This window comes from Pholcus phalangioides, unplaced genomic scaffold (assembly GCF_987345545.1).
Source record: "Pholcus phalangioides strain wild (caught in Gottingen) unplaced genomic scaffold, Ppha-v1.0 ptg000017l_1, whole genome shotgun sequence".
NCBI lineage: Eukaryota > Metazoa > Arthropoda > Arachnida > Araneae > Pholcidae > Pholcus > Pholcus phalangioides.
In genome coordinates, this window is record NW_028301610.1 from 6,880,840 (window position 1) to 6,902,998 (window position 22,159).

The following is a 22,159-nucleotide window of genomic DNA, read 5'->3' on the forward strand; positions in this document are numbered from 1 at the left end:
ATGCAAATTCACAATAAATGAAAGAAAATAGCTCAGGAGTTGATGCAAATTCACAATAAACTGAAGAAAATAGCTTAAATAACAAAAACCGAATTAGAAAGAGGTTGCCCCGCTTCTCCCGAGACCAAAAAATATGATTTCATGTTTCTAAGTGCCTTATGCTCTGAGATATTAGAATTCAAAAACGGGAAAAAGTTGACAAATAACAGCCTAAACGAAAGAAGATAGCGTTGTTTGTTGGTTTGTGTTGTTCTCAACGTTTCTCTGATTTTCGAGTTGAAATATCTCAGTGAATATTGATCTTAGAAACGTGGAATTGTTTTTCTTCGCCTAGAAACAGGGCAGCAACTTTCTACTTGGGTTTTTGAAGACAGGGTGCCCATATAAACAGTTGATTTTTTTTCCATTTTGATAACTATACAATCCCCTGGAACATGAATGACGTATCTGTGGTCTACACGTTATTTGGATACTTTTTCTTACTGGAAGTATGCTTCTAGCACAGGGGTCTTTTACCTTTCTCGAGTCACGAGCACTGCCTATACTTATCACCCCTTACTGCAAGGGTGCTCAACCTTTAGGAGAGTTAAATGATTAGTTTAAATGATCTGCAAATGGACGGTGGGCCACCCAAGTGATGTGGTGCGAGTCGCTTGAGTGGTCTCTAAATTTTCCGATGCCGCTTGTGTGATTTAGAACTGTGCCACAGGTAACTCAAATCGTCTGTAAATATGCCGCTAGTCACTTGAGTGATCTGAAAATTTGTCGAGGCCACTTGTGCAATCTGGAACTGTGCCACAGGCCACTTAAGTCGTCTACAAATATGTCCCGGGTCACCAAGTGATCTGGAAAAATACACCACTGTTCACTTGAGTGATCTGTAAATACACCGCTGTTCACTTGAGTGATCTGTAAATGCACCAGTGTTCACTTGAGTGATCTGTAAATGCACCAGTGTTCACTTGAGTGATCTGTAAATGCACCAGTGTTCACTTGAGTGATCTGTAAATGCACCAGTGTTCACTTGAGTGATCTGTAAATGCACCGTTTAGTTCATTTTCACAAAATTTAAGTTTTAGGTAGCGGGCCACGAGTTGCCACCGTCACCACAGTGGTGGTTGGTTGAAGTTGGTTTTCTGTGGTTCCCAACTTCCAGGCGCGAATGCGAGCCGATCTCCCCTTTAAAAAAAGACTCGTCACAGAGAGCAACACACCTACAAACAATACAAATGTAATTCAATCATAACGCATCACTCACTTCACTTCTAAAATATAGATGGCGACACTGAAAAATCAAACACATGAAAAATCAAATCTACATACGCACTCAGACTGTTAGGTACACACACAGTTACACTTCCGGTACAACTCATTAGGTAGTAAATCGCCCATAGATGGCCATAGACCTGAGTTGGACTTGGTTTGAAAGAAAGAAAGGCCACATGAGAGTTGAGCATGTATGCCTTACGGCAACGTATGTTTGAGATCTGCATCGTAATTCTTGAATGCAATTTTTAGAGGGTATTTAATTGAAAAGTTGATCAAGAGAGAAGCTCGTGAGCACGAAATTTGGCATTAGCAATGAGCAGTCTTGGTGCTCGCGAGCAACAGTTTGCTTGCTTTCCAGTATTTCTTGTTGCACAGGTGGCTTAATGAATTGCTTGCTTCTTGTCAACGTGGAGCCCTCATTTTGTCACCACCAAGACACTGTGACATCCCCTACTAAGATACAAGAGCCCAAGTACACAGCTGTTTACGACTATTAACATGCATGATAAAAAAAAAAATTGATACTGTTCAGATTCTGAACAGTGTCTAAAAACAGTACAGGATACTGTTAAAAATTATAATTTTTCTGTTTATTTTTAGTCGATTTGTGAGCTATCGAAAAATGCATTGATAAATTACAGAAAATTTTTATTAAAATTTCCAAACATTTTCTATCACATTTTCAGAAATTTCAAATTGTGTTCCGCCTTTCAGTTTTCTTTCAGTGTATAAATTTCGTTTAAACAATAAAATCGTTTATATTGCCTTGAAAATAGCGCATTTGCATATTTGAAATGTCTCGCGGAATAGCGGTGGAAATATCTTTGTATCACCACAGAGGGTATGAAATGAAAGAGGGTCAGATATGAAAACGAAGATATCGTAGAGTTACGTGAATTATCGTAGAGGCGGAAGCAACGTGATTGGCTGTGTGGAAAAAATTACGGGAAAAAAATCGTGTAATATCGCGGAATAGCGGTGCATTTGCGAAATATGCAACCCGGGATAATGGATCTTACATGTTCATAAGATCTGGTCACCTGGTGAAGCCTCCATCCAGGCTGACTTAGGCCGGGATTACACTATAAAAGTTTCATAAAAGTTCGTTTATAAAACTTGAAAAATGCAACCAATAGGCGCATCAGTTAAGTTCTCTCGAATGTAACAGACGTGTTTATTGGTTACATTTTTCAAGTTTTATAAAATAATTTTTATCAAAGTTTTATAGTGTAATACCAGCCCTACTCTCGCAAATTATAAGCATTTTATTGTTTTCTCCTAAAGCAGTGGTTCCCAAACTTTCCTTCCCACACCCCCAGAGCAATGCGACACCCCCTTGGATAATACATTTTTATCTGTTAGAAAATTCAGGTTTTTTTCTGTAATTGATTACATTAATTATCCAATAATTAATTTCTATGAATTCTTTTACCTATTGTTTAATTCATCGGCTATGACTAATATTTAATTTTGGTTTCATTTTTTTTAAAATTAATTCAAAGAGGAAACAAAAACACTATTTTTCAAAAACTTTTTGAGATTTGGAAAAGATTCACATTTCAAATAGTTATTGACTTATTGATTCCAGCCGCAACAACTATAAATTAATGTTTCTTTGACACGTGACTGCATGCATGAATTTTCTGACGTTTTTCCTGAGTCATGTGTGTTCACGACTGTCTAAAGTCTAAGCACAACATGTGCTAATAACATGAGGTACCAATGTAAACAAACCCCGAAATAGTTTAAGTAAATAATGGTGTTTATTCTCAACCGAAATGGGAAAGTATTACGATCGCTAATCGAAAAAAAAACTTTTGCAACGAAAAATTCGCATGACACATTTGTGCGCGCAGAAGTCAGAAGATGAGGCGTCAAAATATTGGTCAGATTAATATTTTTTTTAGGAATTGAAAAATTAAATTTGATTTCAATTTACTGGAATCTTGATAACCTCAATTTTGAGAGAGAATCTTCAATTCAATTCTCGCACCCAAAATGCTTTCCCTGCACGGGCACCCCCCGGTTGCCAATCACTGCCCTAAAAGGAGCAAAATGTTATTAATTTATTGATATTATTATTATTATTATTATAACTAGTCGCGGAATGTTAACAGTTTGGCATTCGAATGTCGGCTTGGCCAACACCTTCTATAGCGGAAAGCCTCCGCGCGAAGCTTTGAAGTCACTGAAGTCGTCCATTTCACGTAGAGCCATTGGATATAGCAGCCAGGCGCATGCGAAAACTTTACCTTTTGTTTGCAGTTTATCCAATGGCTACAGCTGAATCGGACGACTTCAGTGACGTCACGAGATTCGCGCGGAGACTTTCTGCTATAGAGGGTGTTGGCTTGGCTGTCAGTCTTTGCTGGATGTTTATTAAAGTCTTGTTAGGGGTTCTCGTTCGTAATCTATGTAGTATAGCGTCACTAAACAACTTTTATCAAACTTTTATAGTATAATCCCGGCTTTACTGATGTATTTGATTATCCTACTTTTGAATTGTATTCTTAAACTTTTTTTTCCCAGGGTGACTCGGGCAGTGGCCTCATTAGTCGGCAAGGTCGACACGATATGGTAATAGGCACTTTGTATGGAATGAAAAACAATTGCTCCCATCCACTCCAACGAATGTTGTACACCAAGGTGAACATTCACAGTTTTTGGATCCTTTACCACTCCGTGGAAGCTTTTTGTAAACCCAATGTCGTATTTCAAGATGGCTGGCAGCATGGCGAAGAATAAAATCATGTGATCAGTCATTTTATCGTATTTATTTGTACACATCTCAACAAGTAAGCATTGCCATTATACAAGGTGCCCCGTAAGTGCTAATGCGGCCTCATCAACCGCCCGTCATACAGGTATGATTCCAGTTTGAAAAATGAACAAAAGGCGTTCAAAAATTACCCTGTGGCAGTTTTGAGAGTGAAAATGCGGCGTGTAACAAAATAGAAATATAAATTTTTATACGGTCCCCTTGTCCTCTAAATTCCAATTAGAAAGTCGTTGCCCTGTCTCTCCCAACGACAAAAAAAATCCAAGTTTCTAAGTGCAATATTAGCTGAGATATTTGAATTAAAAATTGGAGAAAAGTTATGAAAGAACAGAAAGAGCTAACGCACAGCGCTCCTTTCCCTCAGCATGCCGTCCTTTCCCAATTTTTCTCCGATTTTTGAACTCAAATATCTCAGCGAATATCACTTAGTAACTTGGATTTTATGCCATCAGGAGAGACAGGGCAACGACTTTCTAATTGGAAGTTAGAGGACAAGGGGACCGTATAAAAACTTAGATTTCTTATTTTGTGACACACTGTATTTTCACTCTCATTTGCATTTTTTAAATTGGAATCATACTTCTACGACGGAAGGTTGACGAGATAAAGGCCGCGTTAGCACTTACAGGACACCAGAGGCGCATTCATGGTTTTACTGCCTGCGGGCGCTATTCGAATTTTGCCGCTCTTCTCCCATTCTAGTCTAGTTTTCTTGACTACTCTTTCCTCGAATTCGTCACCCTGTCCTATAACCCGTCTGGCCTCTTGCAAGTATACCCCCGTTCTAAGTCAATCTTTTGGTCACTCCCATACTCACACAATTCTATATAAGCAACTCTTTTTTTTTTAGTCATTCACACGCTTGCTCACTGTTTTGGTCACTCACATGCTTGCACACGCTCTAGGTCACTTTTTTGGTTGCCCACTGACATGGTTTCTTGCTAGCCACACACTTTTTTGATCATTTACACGTTTAAACATGCTCTAGATCAGTGTTTCCCAAAGTGGGCAATACCGCCCCCGGTGGGCAATGGAATTATCCAGGGGGACGATAGTAGCCACGCTAACTACATAGGATCTTATGGGTACGCTTGAGTTGGGGGACGATGTGAGGAAAAAATTCCTGAAGAAGGTGGCGATGGAACAAAAAGTTTAGAAAACTATGCTCTAGGTCAGTGTTTCTCAAACGGGGGCAATATTGCCCCCCTGATGGAATGGTTCACGGAGGCAGTATTAACTTCGGGTTTAGTTAGGATCGTAAGGGTTGGCGTGAAATAGGGAGCTATAAAAGAAGAAAAAAATTTTGAAGAGGGTGATGGAACGAAAAGTTTGGGAAACTATGCTCTAGGTCATTCTTTCGGTCATTACATATTTGCACGCACTCTAGATCACTGTTTTGGTCACGAGTTTGCACACGTTCTAGATCAGTGTTTCTCAGCCACCTGGCCGCGACCCGCTACAGGGCCCTGACATAGTCGTACCGAGCCGTGAGCGATTCACTGTTTCATTTTCCCTCATTTAATTATCATTAGTCGTGTGTATGACCGGGCCTTCCACTCACAAAAAAGAATCAACCGGGCCGTGAGCTTCCCAAGGTTGAGAACCACTGCTCTAGATCACTCTTTTGTTCACTCACATGCTGGCACACGCTCTAGGTCACTCACTGGCCTGGTCCCTCCCTCTGTATTTCATTCTTTTGGCCATTCACATGCTTGCTCACACTCTAAATCACTCTCTTTCGCTCATTCACGTACTTGCAAACTCTCTAGATCACCTTTTTGGTCACTCACCTTTAGCTGTCTGGACAGAGGCGGGTTTATTGAAGCTTATACAAATTTTGCCGTACTTCTGCCATTCTACTAATTTTCTTGGCCGATCATTCCTAAAAATTGCCACCCCTCTGAACTTCCCACTCAGGGCTATAGCCCGCTAACGACCCATATTTAGAAGCCACCCTCTCCCAAGTTTCGGTCGTGACCCGTAGCTTAAGAATCACTCCGAGTGGATTTGTACTACCCAGGTTTGGGTCGCGACCGATAAATTAAGAACCCCTGGTCTGATTTAATTGCAGGAAACATAAAATCATGTACACTGTAGAGTATGAAGACTTGCACACTTTTAAAATAAACTAAATATAGTGAAACCTCGCTACAAAGAGGCTCGATATAACGATAAACCCCTCTATAGCGGTATTTTTTTCAAATCTTGTTTGGAATCGCCTATAGCCTCCGATGCTTCGATATATCCTTTACTACGCTAAACCCCTCCAAGAAGATATTTTTTGCGGAGATTTTTATACCGCAAAGCGATATATTTTTTAATATTTAGCTCGAAATATCCTTCTATATATTTTTTAACTCGTTACATATTTTAGCTCTCCCGGGGACATCTAACAATATTGGTCTTTGCAGCGTTAGAATTAAAAAATTAAAGTCACTGGTCCCAGGGACCAGTGAGTATGAGAACTTACTGGTCCGCAGACATCACGACTGGTCCGATAAATCACAACTGTTTATTTTGTGTTGTGGCTTCATCGAAAAACAAGTGTGGAGGAGGTTTAAAGAGGTATTCTTTTTTTGAAATTACATTTTCAGAAAACATTCTGCAAAAGATACTCTTTTCTAAGTAGATAAACCCAGTGGCCAAAAAATTAGAAATACCCGATATCGTGTGGGACCAGTGGCGGATCATGATTTTGGGAGGCCCCAGGCGCAACCTGATCTGGAGGCCCCCTATCAGGGGCGGATTAAAGGTAGGGGCTGTCACCCCCCCCCCCCTCCCCGAGAGCAGAAAAATTAAATGGAAAAATGTTCTCTACGTTTTTGACAGAATAACAAACCAAGAAAATAAATTTGCTTAAAAAAGGGGGAAAATTCAGAATTTTTTCCAAAAAAAATCAGAACCGTCTTGAAAAATTGAACACATGGTCACAACCACCGCCCCCACCCACAAATTTGCGTTTATCCACCACTGCACCCTTTTGGCCCTAATAAGAACGAGATGGTTCACTAAAATGAACAATATTATGAAAATCATAACTTTTTTTTTATTTTTGCATCACCAAAAACATAAACACAATAATAAGATAAGGAAATATAATGATATTCTCTGGTACTAGATGAAAAATAATCACACTCCCATTAAAAAAAAAAATCACAGTAAAATTCTGCATCATATTTTTAGTAATCTAAGATGTCCGTCCTGGTGCCTTCAGCCACACGGCAAAAATGGAGATCCGTCATAGTTTTAGTAATTTAATATTACTGATTAATAAAGATTTGATAATATCTCAAATATAATATATTTGATTTGATATAAAGATACTGATAATATTTAATAGAAAAACATTTCTTCAATAGAGGGAATAGAGGGAAGAAATTATATCAGAGTAAATATAAGAATTATATTTTTAATGGAAGAAATTAGTTCAGAATGAATTAAATTTAATGAAAGAAATTATTTCAGAATGAGTTTATTCTATTTTATTTTTACTATTATTATATTAATTATTATTATTTTCTCTTTCAGCCACCTCGTTGGGCACTCTGCCTGTTGTGGCCTTTGCCTTTGTATTATTTGTATTCAGAGTGAATAAAAATCTTCTATATTATGCTCCAAGGGCGTAGCCAGGGGGGGGGGACTTGGGGGTCTGGTCCCCCCCCCCCGAAATGTGAGAAAATGACCGAAAAAAGGGAAAAAGATGGCCAAATCCATTGTTCTGTCACTTTGGTTCCCCCCCCGAAATGAAAGTGGTCCCCCCCCGAACGAAATTTCTGGCTACGCCCCTGTTATGCTCCCCCCCCCCCGTTTCGTTTAATAACGAAAAATGCCACAGTATAACATTGTGGCCCGCGTACTTTATAAAATGTTTCAATATGGCCTGCTATGCCTCAAAGGTTGAAGACCCCTGCAGTAGACTCTCGCTAATCCGGTACGTATTAGACCACGGTGTGCCAGATTTTACCGAAATTGCTGGATTAACTTTGAAGAAACCCATTGAAATAATATATGAAATTTCGTGCAAAGACATAGTCAGGACTTGATCAGCAATTAAGAAATATTAGAACGTGTTAAGGAGTTAGGGCATCAGGAGAAAAGTGACACCACACCACCTAAATATCCTGGACTACTGGACGTGCTGGATTAGAGCACGACCGAATTCTCGAGAGACTACTGTAGTTGAATTGAAATGCTCAAGTAAAAATTTATCAGATAATTTATATATTTTTAGTTTTGCTTACCGTTATTTTTGGAGATTCTGCAATCTAAATCCTAAAGGAAATCTTGAGGATCGGCATGAAAATTTTTTTCATTACAATAACACACATTACAATTACATTAACAATAAACACTTTTCGGTCTGACACAAAGATGTTGTCTACCCAAGCCTCCTTGACCAATCCAAAAATGTAGCTCTTTTTTTAGAAAGAAGGAAAAGAAACCCCCTTGATTTTTTTCAGCTGGGGAGGGAGTGTTTAAAAGAGAAACAGAAAAATCACGTGATTCAGAATGCATGTCATTCAGCATTCATTTCAAACCCCAAATTTTTTTTTATTCATATGGTCGTATGGTTCCAGTCATAGATTGCAAATGTATATGTTGTTTGAACCAGCTTATAGTATTTCATTCAAACAAGTGGGAGACAAAATCACAATAAGAGCTCTACTACATTCATTTTAATTAGTACGAGTGTCTCTTCCTGTCGATGTCGCCGCTTGCCGATAGCCATCTTGCCATCCATTATACTGTATACAAAAGCTTACACCAAAGCTGTCGTATTATCGGCGCCCATAAAAGCATTTAATATCACATTAGCACATCTGTTTATGCCTTCACTCCAATTTTCATTTCGGACAGACATTAGGACCTGCTGTTCTCACCCCTCCTCCTTCTTGTGCCCTTAGGGAAATACTGTTTGAAAATGACCCTCCCTGAATGATCGCTTTACAATGTCTCTTCATTCTTTGTCGGGGAAGAACTGGCCCTTGAGAGCTGCATCTTGTAAATTGTTCTTTTCTTTCAGTTCCCATTTTTCTTCCCTTTATACGTACAGTATACATAAAAAAAAAAAAATTGCGGTTAAAAAAAAAAAAGGAGAGCAGATACTGTACTTAGTTCAAGAGATTTGTTGATGCGCATGTAAATTCATATGTAGGATGAAGCACACAACTATTTGGAGGCCCCCCCGCTCTGCCGAGGCCCCAGGCGCGCGCCTCATGCGCCTGTGCGGTAATCCGCCACTGTGTGGGACCTCCTTCGGCTTTGATGACAGCAGATATTCTTCTAGGCATGGACTCTACAAGTTGTGGAAACCATTGACCCATAAACGGGTGCACGTGGTCTGCAACGATGTGGAGGTAAACGCTGGAATTGACGGATGTTTCCAATGGAAATAAGGGACTAGGAGTATACAAGGGAAATGCTGCCCAGACCGTGATTCCACCAACACCCACTTGAACAGTTGTCATGTGGCGTGCCGGATCCATGATCACTGCTTGCGCCACACCCGGATCCTGCAACTAACGTCATGGAGAAGAAGTCGTGACTCGTCGGATCAGACAACCTTCTTTCATTCATCAAGCGTCTAATTTCGGTATTGAAGCGCTTATGACAATGTGCACTGTAGCACTTACGATGTTAAAAAGTGGGAGTCATCTCAAAAAAAGTAACACATTGCAGCCTCTTAAACGCATCCATGTATTTTTCCGACCATAATTCATTTTTCGAAATTGAACTTCATTACATTAAGAGACTCACTTGTCACACGCAAACATTCGTCACTACATTGCAGATAATACATACTTTTTCATTTTTTCTTTTAATTATGTGTAAAACTGTGTTCACACAATCATAAATAAACGAGCCATCAGAACATTTGCGATATCCATAACATCTTCAGATTCCGTTCCATCAACAGTTCCAGCTTCTGAAACAAACACCCGAGTGTCGTGGTGGTAAGATGCTCGTCTACCACCTTGGAGGCTGCCCCCAGATTCGAATAAGGGAAAGAATATAAATAATAAGATATTTCCCTAACGAGTTTGATGCGACCACCGATAGCTGGTACCTTCATATCCAACCCAACTCGGTTACAGGTAGGGTAGTAAATTGCAATATAGTGATATGGCCGGAGTTGGTGTTTAGAGAAGTAGCTCCTGAAACAACAGAAATATGGAGTTAATAATGATGAATGTACAGGGTGCATAGGTAACCGGGCGTATGGTATTTTACTGGTGAACCGTTGATCCTAGAGGCATACTTCCAATTAGAAAAAGTTTCCAAATAACGTGTAGCACTCAGACATGTCATCCATGTTGCAAAGGGTTGTATAGTTATTAATTACATAAAAATGTTTACTTTTTATAGGGACACCCTGTGCTCAAGAACCCAATCACAATGTTGTCACCCTGTCCCTTCTGATGCCAACCAAATAAATTCCACGTTTCTGAGTAAAATATTATTCACTGAGACATTTAAATTCGAAAAACGGAGAAACTTTGGAAAATACGACGTTAAATGCGGGTTAAATGGTCTACCCGTATTTAACGCTATTGATTCTATGATTATTAATTTTGATTATTTTTTCTTTCTTCCACTAATTATAGATGCTTTTTGTAAGTACCTATTTCAAGCATTTTTAGTGCTTTTTTGTCTGCTCATTTTGGCCATTTTTAGTGCCTAAACTTCCGGGCTCTAACGTGGGGACGCGGTAGCTCAGGTCGAGATAAGCTACTCGCCTAAAGTACCAAAGGATGTTTAGAGATGTCGCGAATTCGATACCCGGTTCGTCCTTGTCAGAAACTTTCCTGACGCAGGGGTGCAACAGAAACGGCGACATGACCTCAGGACAAGATTGCTGCAGCAGGGAGTCTCACACCGAGGGGCTAGCACTAACCTCTCGGTGAGTATAAAAAACAGCTGCCGTTCGGAATCAGCAATAAATTGTATGTACCGGCCTAATTAGTCCTCGTGAGCAGAAAATGACTGTGGTGCGACGAAAATGATCTACTAATAAGTAAGGAGATTAGGAACCCTGGTTTGAAGAATTTTATCCGGCGTTTTGTGAAACATTTGAGTTGTCTAAGAGGAACATAATGCTGCTCGTGGAAAAAGGTGTTCGATCATATACACACACACAATACTAACGGTATGTTTATGAAACTATTTTACAAAACTTGAAAAAAAACAGCTAATAAGCCTATTGATTATATTCGCTCTAATGTTACCGATACGCTTATTGGTTGCATTTTTCAAGTTTTACTTAAGAACCTTTATATAACTTTTATAGTATAATACTGGCCTTAAACGAGTAAAAGGATAATAAAAATTACTTAATGGCGATAGACTGGGGTTGTTGGTGGCGAGGAAAAACGAAGGTTATCGTAATGCATTAAATTCCGATATATTCGATGTAGAAGAAGAAAAAAATGCAATATATAGGAAATAAATCTTTGAAAATGTCGCCAAAGAAACCATTTCTACGAAGGGAAGAATTTCTGATATTGAAAGTATAAATAAATGATGGGTCGTAAATAAAACCCACAGAATAATATTCTCGAAACATTTTTTATTTTTGGCATGGTTTTTCCTCTCTAATGTTGGCAACATCATCATCAGCCCACCATTTTGGTTTTTTTAGAAAAATCATTCCCAATGCCTTTAAAACATGATCTTGTAACCGATTCAATTCGCTCTAGAACTATATAACAATTCCTTCTAATAATACTGTAAAATCTGACACTTAACCAAATCTTTCGGATAATCCAAACACCATCCATATCTTCATTGATAAGGAAAAAGTCCTGTAACAATCTGCTTTTATTGTATCATAGACAACACAACTTATCGAATCAGCATTATGCTCCCCACTGTCGAGTCACAAAACATCCTCTCCCGCGTCCCCACACTTGGCGACTGCTGGCCACAGTCTTTGGTGAGCCACCGCAGTCCTAAGGTACAAGGGGATGACGTGACTCTCCGCTACCATACGAAGGTTTTAACAACTGGCTGTTGCGAAGATATATTTTGGAAAGAGAGAAAAACCAACTGCCCCTGCGGGGAATCGAACCCACGTTCTTTCACTTATCCGGGTGAACGCCCTAGACCACTAGACTACAGAGGCACCGAATCGCTCAATCTTTCCTTGGAGCTCGTGTAACTGAAAGGGACCGTACATGGACGGCCGGACCTGACTCAGGCCAAGCTCAAAACTGCTGACGCTGCCACCAGATGGCGACTTATACAAAGGTGTCGTCCTCAAAAAGTTATGAAACAAATTAAGCACATTTATCTCATCCAGAAACACAAATTAGCGGCGGAATGCACTTATTAAAGTCACAAGAAATTGTTAAAAACGGCAACAGTTGGCTACTCATCGCCTCTCTCACTTCTTGGTGATAACTATAAAATACTTCTTTTTTTCACTCTGTCTGTCCTCTAACTTCTCTCGTCAAAAAACTAGTTACAGTAAAACAGGTTTCCACTGTGAGTAGAGGTTCAATTGGTATAATGTTTAAAACAGTGTAAAAAAAATGATTTTGTTTGCATTTGAAGAGGGATAAAGTAAATAAAATTAAAACTAACGTCGTTCGTTTTATAATCTATAAATTACCAACATATTTACCACTTTATATGGTACATTATATATTAAAAGTGACCAGTATATGTAATACATACATGTATATAATGTACAGTGCATCCGGAAAAGGGCACTCCCAACTTTGAATTTGAATGTCTTAAAAACACAGTGAATGATATATATTTCTTTGCATGTTTGCTGGATAACCTGTAAAATTTTAGCCCTCTGGTCTGACGAAGTTACGTTTTGATTTGAATGATAGGTGGCGGTACAGTTAACAAACTTTCATCGGCCCTCAGACGCAGGTTCATGTATCCGATAATTAGATAGATAGAACCGCGCACAACCCCGGACTGATGCAAAGCAACTTACTACTTAGTATACGACAGACCAGACACGACCCAGGCTCTGTCCCTCCCGGGATATAAGCCTTTTACCCGTGTGGGTTGGGTCGCACTGGGGAGCTACTTAGTATCCGGTACAAGCACAAACACTCACGGATCTCTACTTTGACTCACTCAATCAAGACTCTTCAAGAAATTCGACAAATATAGAGGCTGACACAACAAATTTGGACCAGTGTTGTGCCATCTATAGATGAAATGTTCAGGCCACTTCGCGTACTGGCCGGGTCAATATTTAAAGAAATTGGCCAATTCGCGACGGGGCCGGCAACTTCGCGAATTGGTCAATTTCGGGCTTTGGAAGTAACATATATATATATTTAGGGTGACACATTGTAATTCCGCCGGATTTTTTTATATTTTTGTGCCTATTTAAATGAGTGAAATTAGTGGGGCAAGTTTTCAAGACGTCACCGAGGGGTAATCTTTCCACTCGAGGTTAAGTCTAGATTAGGGAACTTTCCTTATCTAGTCATAGCCGGTTTCGAACCCACAGATATGTTTTATTTCTTGGCTACAATATTTTTAATGGGCTGACTCTATTATCATTATAGTTTTGGAATTCTAAAATGACTAGCTTCTCAGCGATTTATGGGAAATTCACAGGAGAGAGAGGACTTTTAAATGGTAGCCATTTCAAAGAGATGGCATCGAGTGAATGTCAAATTGATGATCCGCATCAAAAGCATTCAAATTGGAAAATATATCGACGTCATCTTTCAAGTCTTCAACAAAAGCGAGACGGAGAGAAAGAGACGAAGGAAGGTTCCTTTATCTTACAAGAAAGACGATTGTTAAGACATAGTACGCGAAGATCCACCATGATATACGATAGAGCCGGATATGTATAATACATATATCATTAGGACCGGTTCGGAACAGCGATCAATGTCCAAGCTTTTATAATGCTGAGTTAGACAATGATTCCAGTCTTATTCGAATCCTAGACTGTTCGGGAAACGCCATCTTGAATCAGTTCAGTATTGATAAATAACATTTGGCACTACAAAGAACTCCTTAAAATCTTTGAATTGATGGAACTCACTGCGGAGAAGCATCTGCCAATACAATAGGAGGCTTTCGCTAGACGTCCTTATGCTCCACATAACAATTTTCAATTACTTTATACCGGAGGAACCTTTCGTCAAACACGAGGGAACCCAAAACTCCCCTGGGCGATGTAATACAGTATTCGCTTGCTACGTCTCATTTTAAATTTCTGCCTTGTTTTGAAGCGGGCCCTTTTGACCAGCGTTTCTCAGACTTTCTGAACCCAAGGACCACTAGAATGTCTGAAACAATTGGACGGACCACTTGCGTCCCGTATTACGAGACATTCCTTTAATTTTTGTTGTTCCGATTGTTTCATACAATAAATATTGAATTTGCAATATTTACTAAAGACATGAATATACACAGCGTTTCTATAATATATAAATTATATTACGATAATTATGAGAGACAATATAAATATTCATCTCACGTTTTTCAGGTTCAACGTTTTTACGTTTTTTCGCAATTTTAGTAACAATTGGTGATCGTGTCTATTTCTGGCAACGTTTTTGATAACAATTGGCAATGTCCTGTATTTTACCCTATATTTTTAAGATCCTAGTTTAACCTATTTTCCTCAATGAAATATGGTCATCTGATCATTTGAACATCTTTTTGGGAAATAAATATTGGGAGCTCGCTGAATTTTCTACACACATTTCTATAAGTGTGTAGGGGATAGCGACAGAGAGAGAGGGGGTGGCCCTGCGGTAATTTATAAAATAAATAATTAGTAGGTTTGATCACATATTTCCCAAAGTATGTGATATCGCCCTTGGGAGTTCTAGAGTCTACCAGAAGAAAAGAGCCTATAGGTGCAGAATTAAGGGTAATTAATTAAGCAGTTGAAGACTATCATGGGCTCTTGAGCGAAGAGATTTTTCTCAGGACCTCCCCCTCCATGCCTGCCTGCAAATTTACATTGCAATCTCAAAGTTTTCAATCAGATCTCATTTTCATGAAACTCCCTTTGCACTTTGGGCCCATGCATAAAGACAACACTGTTTATAGGCTCCTTTGAAGAAAAGGGTAGCTGAGATTTTATTTATCACAATCAAAACGAATTCCCACTAAGCTAAATATTCTAAATATTAACCAATTTCAGGCCGAAAACCAAAGTCACAGAAAGCAATTTCTGCTATAAAACACATTGTACAGTACTTCTATGATTTATTGCCACCATTATTTGCTCAGAAAATTTAACCTTTTTGAGATGTGATCGCATAATAGAAGTAAACTAATTTTTGAAAGAATTTCTGACTTAAAAATTGACCTCGCGATGCGAGGATCCGTGTTCGAACCCCACAGTGGTGGTCGGCTGAAGTTGGTTTTCTGTGGTTCCCAACTTCAAGGTGCAAATGCGAGCCGATCTCCCCGTTAAAAAGTCTCGCCACAGAGAGCAACAGGCCTACAACGTTACAAATATTCAATCATTACACTTCACTCAGAATTTGAAGTATAGATGGCAGCACTGAAATATCATACACAACACTAGCTACACACTCAGACTGTTAGGTGCACTCACTTTGTTCCAGACTCTGCCACGAAGCTGGGCTGGAAGAGATCTCGGCAACGGGATAAGTCCGGTGGCAGAGACCCTGGCGTTCATTCATTCACGACTTAAAATTGACCGCATCAGGCCTTACCGCAAGGGAGGCCCGGTGCGAAAGTAATAGCTGGACCAGAGGTGTCTTAATAATTTCGGGGCCCTTAGCCCCGATTTTATATATTCTGTGGGAGAGGAGAATCGGCATCCAAAAATCCATGCATTATTACAAATACAGATACAAATACAAATACAAGGCCATAGCAGGCAAAATGCCGAACGAGGTGGCTCAGAATAAGATGCCCACAATATGGATGTCATATATTTCTAAGATACAGCAACCCAATTAAAAATGAAATTTATAAAACTGAAAAGTATATGTACAGGAAAGTGTCGAATGTTCTGAAAACTGGATTTATCCGTCACAGAATAGATTAACAAAGAACCATCACCTTTGCGCATGTACAGTTCCCTCATGGCACTAAATTACTCTTGAATATACCGGAATGCTGAAAAATATCTATACAAAAAGTATAGACAGAAATAAATGTAAATCAACACAAAAAAAATTAATGAAAATACCTAACGGAAGAGAATTTTAAATCCATTAAAATTAAAACCAGATGAAAGAAATTGACCGAACTAATGAAAATCCGAAGAATTTTTTCCAGAATTTTAATGAAAATTCAGAAGAATTCCGGAATTGGTGGAAATTCAGAATTTATGAAGGAAATAATTCCAAATTATTTCTTTTTAGATGAAAATTTAGAACTGCGAAATTGTTTCTAGATGAAAATGTAGAATTCCAGAATTATTTCTTCCTATATAAAAATGCAGACAAAGAAATTATTGTTATTGTAAATGCGGGGCCAGGTGGGACTGCACCTGTCGCACATCGCTAATGGCGGCTCTGGACCGTATAGGATGCGACCCTTTTATAAGCGTGACCCCCTAAATAGAGTTTATAGTTATAATTACACAATTGAAGTTTTACTTTCAATTAAAATCGGATTTAGGGATCTATTAGAGTACTTCATCTTCTCCCTTTAAGTGGTACTTCGAGGACTTGGCAGATCTCAAAATAAGGACTAGTATCCAGACGAAAGTCTGGTATCTCCTTACAAACATGTTCTATTCGCAATTTAATCAACTCGAACGACTAAAACGCTACAACTACCTCTTGCATGGCTGCAGATATATGATACGGACTCTTGAAAGTCCATGTATTACAAGCTCGGAGATATGACAGGATAACGCTAAAATGGCCATTTGAAACGCGTCCCGAAACTTAGTTACAACAAAGTTTCGATTCGAGTTTTATAAGCACCAAATATACGTATAGGGACGGAGTAGAATCTCTAATTGAATATTTGGCAACACTTTTAAACGTTGACTTGGCAGACGCATTGGGATATTGGTTGGGGAAAATGCCCTAATTACTTTTGGGGCTCATCTCTTCGTCCTGTCCGTATCATAATAACGAGCTCATAGTAACGGAAAATTCTCGACGTCGCCACTCGAGCCATAAAATATCGAATACAGCAACGAGGATACGTTTCTCTTGCGATACTACCTTCTTGAAAATAATTATTGTTAGTTATATTTTAATTATCAATCACTTTTATTGTTTTTTGATCTGTCATTATCTACAATCGATAATTAATAGACCAATTCAAAATAGTCCTTAACGGGATAGTGTTTTTTTTGGCATAGACAGCTTTATTCTAACTAACGATATTTAAGTCGTATAAAATATTAAAGTGACGCGTTTAGGCTTTATATCTTATTTAGACGTTGTTTTAGGTAAAAGAACACAAAACTTTAAAAAATTCTTTTATATTTGTAGCATTCCCTATTCCCGATATCAATGTGTGTGTGTGTGTGTTGTTGTTTATATGCCAGTAGAGGGCACTAACACTTTGGGGGGGCTTTTTTATTTCCTACAGTATTTAAGGTATCCGACTACGTTGAAAACGTCATTTTGGAAGAAAATATGGATTTTAATTTTTTAATTTTTTATAAAAGCCCTATTTGTTGTGATTCCAAAACGGGCCTTGTTTTGTTTATATGATGCTTAGAATCAAAGTTACATTCACTTTAGTGTTGCGTTTTTACGTACAAGTAATACGCGAATAAAGACTTTAAACGTGTTTTACGAAGAATGCTATTTTTGACATTTTACTTGACTTTGTGACATGATTTTGCTATATATTGTTGAGGTTATGAACCAAAATCTAAGGTCTATCACATATATTTTTTGAATTATAGTGTTTTATAGACAAAATGTAGGATGAAATTTCAAAAAATTCACACGTCTTAAACATATTTTGGTGTAACTTATGAACATATCATGCAAGCCTTTAAATTTTGGTTCATAACCTGCAACATTACTAGTTAAATGCACTGTGAAAATCACAAAGCATTTCATTAATAAAATTTTTTGCAATCATGTTTCGAATATCACATGAATTTTGCCTAAAATTTGACATAAAAGCGACTCTTTCATAGAAAATATAATAGATAGACCAAAATTTGTCACTGTTTTCACCATTTCTAGACACTTTCTATCAAAAAATGTATTTAAAGTTCACTCCAGAACCATTTTAAAGAAAAGTGACAAGAACGGTAGTCGGATACCTTAATGAAATTATTTGATAATTATTTTTTGATAATTTATATATATGATAATATATAATTGATGTTTATTGTATGATAATTTGTCTTTTTTTCTTTCAAACCGAGCATAACTCCGGTCTATCGCAATGGGCAATTTACCACCGGTTGAGTTGTGCCGGAAGTGTGAGCGTGTGCACCCAACAGTCTGAACGCGTATATGGTATTGTGTAAGAAGTAAGAAATTTTAATGCTACTGTCTATATTTCAAATCGAGAGTGAAGTGTAATGATTGAATATTTGTAGCGGTGTAGACCTTCCTTTTCTCATCAGAAAAAGGAAGGACACCGACCTCCCCAAAAACAGTTTCAGTCTCCCCATTCGAAAGCATATCATATTATATCTTAGCAAAAAGAAAATGTCGCATTTCTTAAGCTCTAAGTAGGTTGTTGTCTACCCGTGCAACCATCGTTGAAAAAAATCACTTACCAATTACCAATAATTTTTCTCGGTTTTATGATTTTAGCATATAATAGAGAATGTAGAAGTTTTGCCGAGGTTATTATCACAATTTTTTTTAGATTAAATGAGAAAAAATCGAAAATTTTCACTGTACCATTTTCTCATATTTTTTCCTGTACCTAAAATTTGTTCACCTATAAGTCGATAAATTAAAAAGATACTAAAAGCTAAAAGATGACTACCTTATGCTGTCATCTAATAGCTTTATTGATTGTTAGAAAACATATTATTTTTAAATCGACCACCCCCTAAACCACCGCCCGGCTGAGGGAAAATTTTTTGAACATGTGGTCTCTTGCTGCGAAACCACCGTCCCTCAAGGGATTGAAGGGAGGGGAGACCCTTTTTATTGTTTGGAAGAAGTTGAAAGCTGTTAGTTTATTTCTTGACAGATAGATGGCGCTGCACGAGAGGGGGCAATAAGGGTTTAAGCTGCCAGAAAACCGGTTTTTAATGCGGGAAATGAGGAAAGAGCACTAGAAAAACAACCAATACGCCACCTATATGTCATTATAGTAACTTCAAAGCATCTGCGTTTATTCTGTTCGCCAATAAGTGACCTAGAAGTCAGCTACGTCCACTGTTTATAAAATAATAAGAGGGTTTGAATGTGTGTGTGTGTGTTCAAAATGACCTTTCGGCACTGTCGGAATTCGTGATTGTTAAAACCATATAGTGAAAAATAATCACTTTGAGTTCTAAGGATGAATATTCTACCCAAAGGATATGTTCTAAGAATAAAAAGCCAAACAGTGCTCTCTACTGGTGAAAAAAAGAAGATTAATGGGATGTTGTTTGAGTAAATAAGGAATTGGTTGCAGTTTCTTGCAAATCTGTGATTAAAGAGTACTCTTTTACCAGCTTAGGTTTCTTGCGTTGTTTTCACCCAAATAGCACCTAAATAGGCCTCTCCTAAACAGGTCATGGTCCGCCGCTCTGTCTCAACGAACAGATATAAGAAGGTGGTTACTATAGCCTAAACACGTCACATGCATCAACGCATTCCAAATTTTTCAATATTCACTGCACCCTTAGGAAATCAGGTTAGAATTTTGAGTATCTCGCGGAAATTCGAAGGCATCCTAAACAACCATGGCTCACCCTAGTTAAGAGTCACAACCATCTCGATACAATTTCATCTCGAAGATATTTTGTGGCAAATTGAAGATCATTTAAATCGCCTCATGGAACCTAAATTTAAATGTCATTTACCTCCTCCTCTTCTCCTCCTCCATTTACCGAATATTAAAACTAATCAAAAATGGCGTGGTGGTCTTGAGAATGCATTAATTTAGGACAGCGTAATTGGCACAACTTTCGGCGTCACCACGCTTATCACGGTTGAGACAAACGACAATATGAAGCGGAATCGGCTCTTAACCGATCTAATTAGCGCCACTGGACATAAAATGACCATGTCTCGAAGAAAAACGATCAAGCGGACATCGAAAACAAAATACTTTAGGTCATTAATAATCAAAGAAAATGGACTAGAATTTAATTAAATCGTCGACTTTATCTAATTAATCTTGCTTTTTTTTTTCTGCTTGTCTCGTCTTTGGTGTAGATGTCGAGACATAATTTTATTTATTTTTTATTTTTTTGCGCTATAGCGGACAAGTTGTTGAGTTGGATCGAGAAATACATCGATTACATCGCACATTACGGAACAGGTGCTCCAGACTTAAAACCAGTCAATAGAACCCCTCGACATTTGAAAAATGGCTCTTCAGTATTTTTTTTTTTGCTTGGGCTATTGGACACAAAAAATAGAGGGGGAAATCTTTTCAATTTTTTTACTTTTTACCAGAAAAAGAGCTTTTTCCCTTTCTTTTGAAGGTTTGATATCCTTTAACCAGATTCTTTTTCCAGATGGAAGAAGCCATTATCCACAAAACGGATGGCTATATCATGATCTTTTCTTTTCTCACCGTGGTCGTATTATGCACGTGAAGGCTAATTTAGACCCGATGTTGAATTCCGTGGAAGGACCTTTATGGCTAGGTGCATGGGGGTGGGGGGCCTCCAGCCCTGTGGCCTGGCACGGTTCTCATCATTTTTTATTTCTTCACGCTATAAATTCATCATAAAGGGCCCTAAAAGAGTCTAGTCTGGGGGCCCGCAGAAAATCCCAGCCTGGGGACATCCTGCTTCAGGATGTGGGGCCATGGTAAAGTATGTACTACACCAGCGTTTTATAGTCCGGGACCAGAGATGGTCCGTGACGATGGTACAGGTGATCGGCAGGCAGACTTGATTATTTTAATTCTAACTAAATGAAAAATACTTTTATTGATATTGGTAAATTCTTATGGGTTCAAATAAAAGTTAGACCTTCATAGGGTAGCCATATCTAATCGAAGAAAATACTAACAATCGCAATATTGAATATAAAGTAAATTGTAACCAAAAAATGCAATTTATAACAAATTCGCTAAAATTCCTGAAGAGTCGGGAAATAAAGGAATGTAGCAAATCGTAGTAAGCTAAAATGTATTTCATGAAAAAAAAACCATTCATCATTACTGGAGACCACTTTCATTACGGAAAACTGTGACATGAAATATTGCAAAAACGGAACAATATCAATTATCGTCAAAAATGTTGCCATAAGTTAGCAAAATCACAAATTATTGCTGAAAATTATGAATCAGTGGAAAAGTGAAGCACTCTACTGCGAGTTGAAGTGAATCGAAATGTAGTTCACGGAAAAAACCTTGAACACGACAATATATGTAAAGTCTACGATGAGTGCATATATTTTCAGTCATAATTATCATAGTATAATTTATATGTTATGAAACATATCTTCATTCACCATTTTAAGTAAAGATTACAAATTAAAATAAGCTTCGTTGAACCCCCCCCCCCTCCACCGTCAAAGGTAGAGTCGACTGATCTAATATATATGTGTATATATGAATTGACGTCATCCTCATCGTGCCCCCCCCCCCCGACAATAACGACTGTGAACCCCCCAGACTTCCAAGTCTATCTCCGCCTATGGCTGGCTGATGCGAAGATATATTTAGGAAAGAGAGAAACTTCTACTGCACACAAGGAAAGATTGAGATATTCGTTGCCTTTGCAGTCTAGTGGTCTAAAGCGTTCTTCCGGCAAGAGAGAGGACGTGGGTGCGATTCCCAGCAAGGGGACGAACTCCGACGAACGGTGGTGAAATAAAGGCTACATTAGGACTTCCAGGACACTCTGTACTTCAAATCGGCTATCAACACCTTTCGTTAACGTAAAAGAGGACTTTTGATGCGACAAAATAATTGATATCATTATTCGATCGAAATACTGTTCTCTGACAAATTGGCCCGGACATAGATGATTACAATAAAAGTACAGTGTGTTTCACGAATCGTAAATTTTAATCGATAATATTTAAC

General features: G+C 38.3%; 1 protein-coding gene across 1 annotated transcript in view; it reads left to right on the forward strand.

Moving 5' to 3' along the window:
- Positions 1 to 4,030, forward strand: part of LOC149072165 (elastase-1-like) — a 29,285-nt gene extending 25,255 nt beyond the window's left edge. The window contains exon 7 of the mRNA XM_089246806.1: positions 3,799 to 4,030. Coding sequence (XP_089102932.1) covers positions 3,799 to 4,014 — 216 coding nt within the window. The 3' untranslated portion in view covers positions 4,015 to 4,030. The remainder of the gene's footprint in view (positions 1 to 3,798) is intronic.
- The last annotated feature ends 18,129 nt before the right edge of the window (positions 4,031 to 22,159 follow it).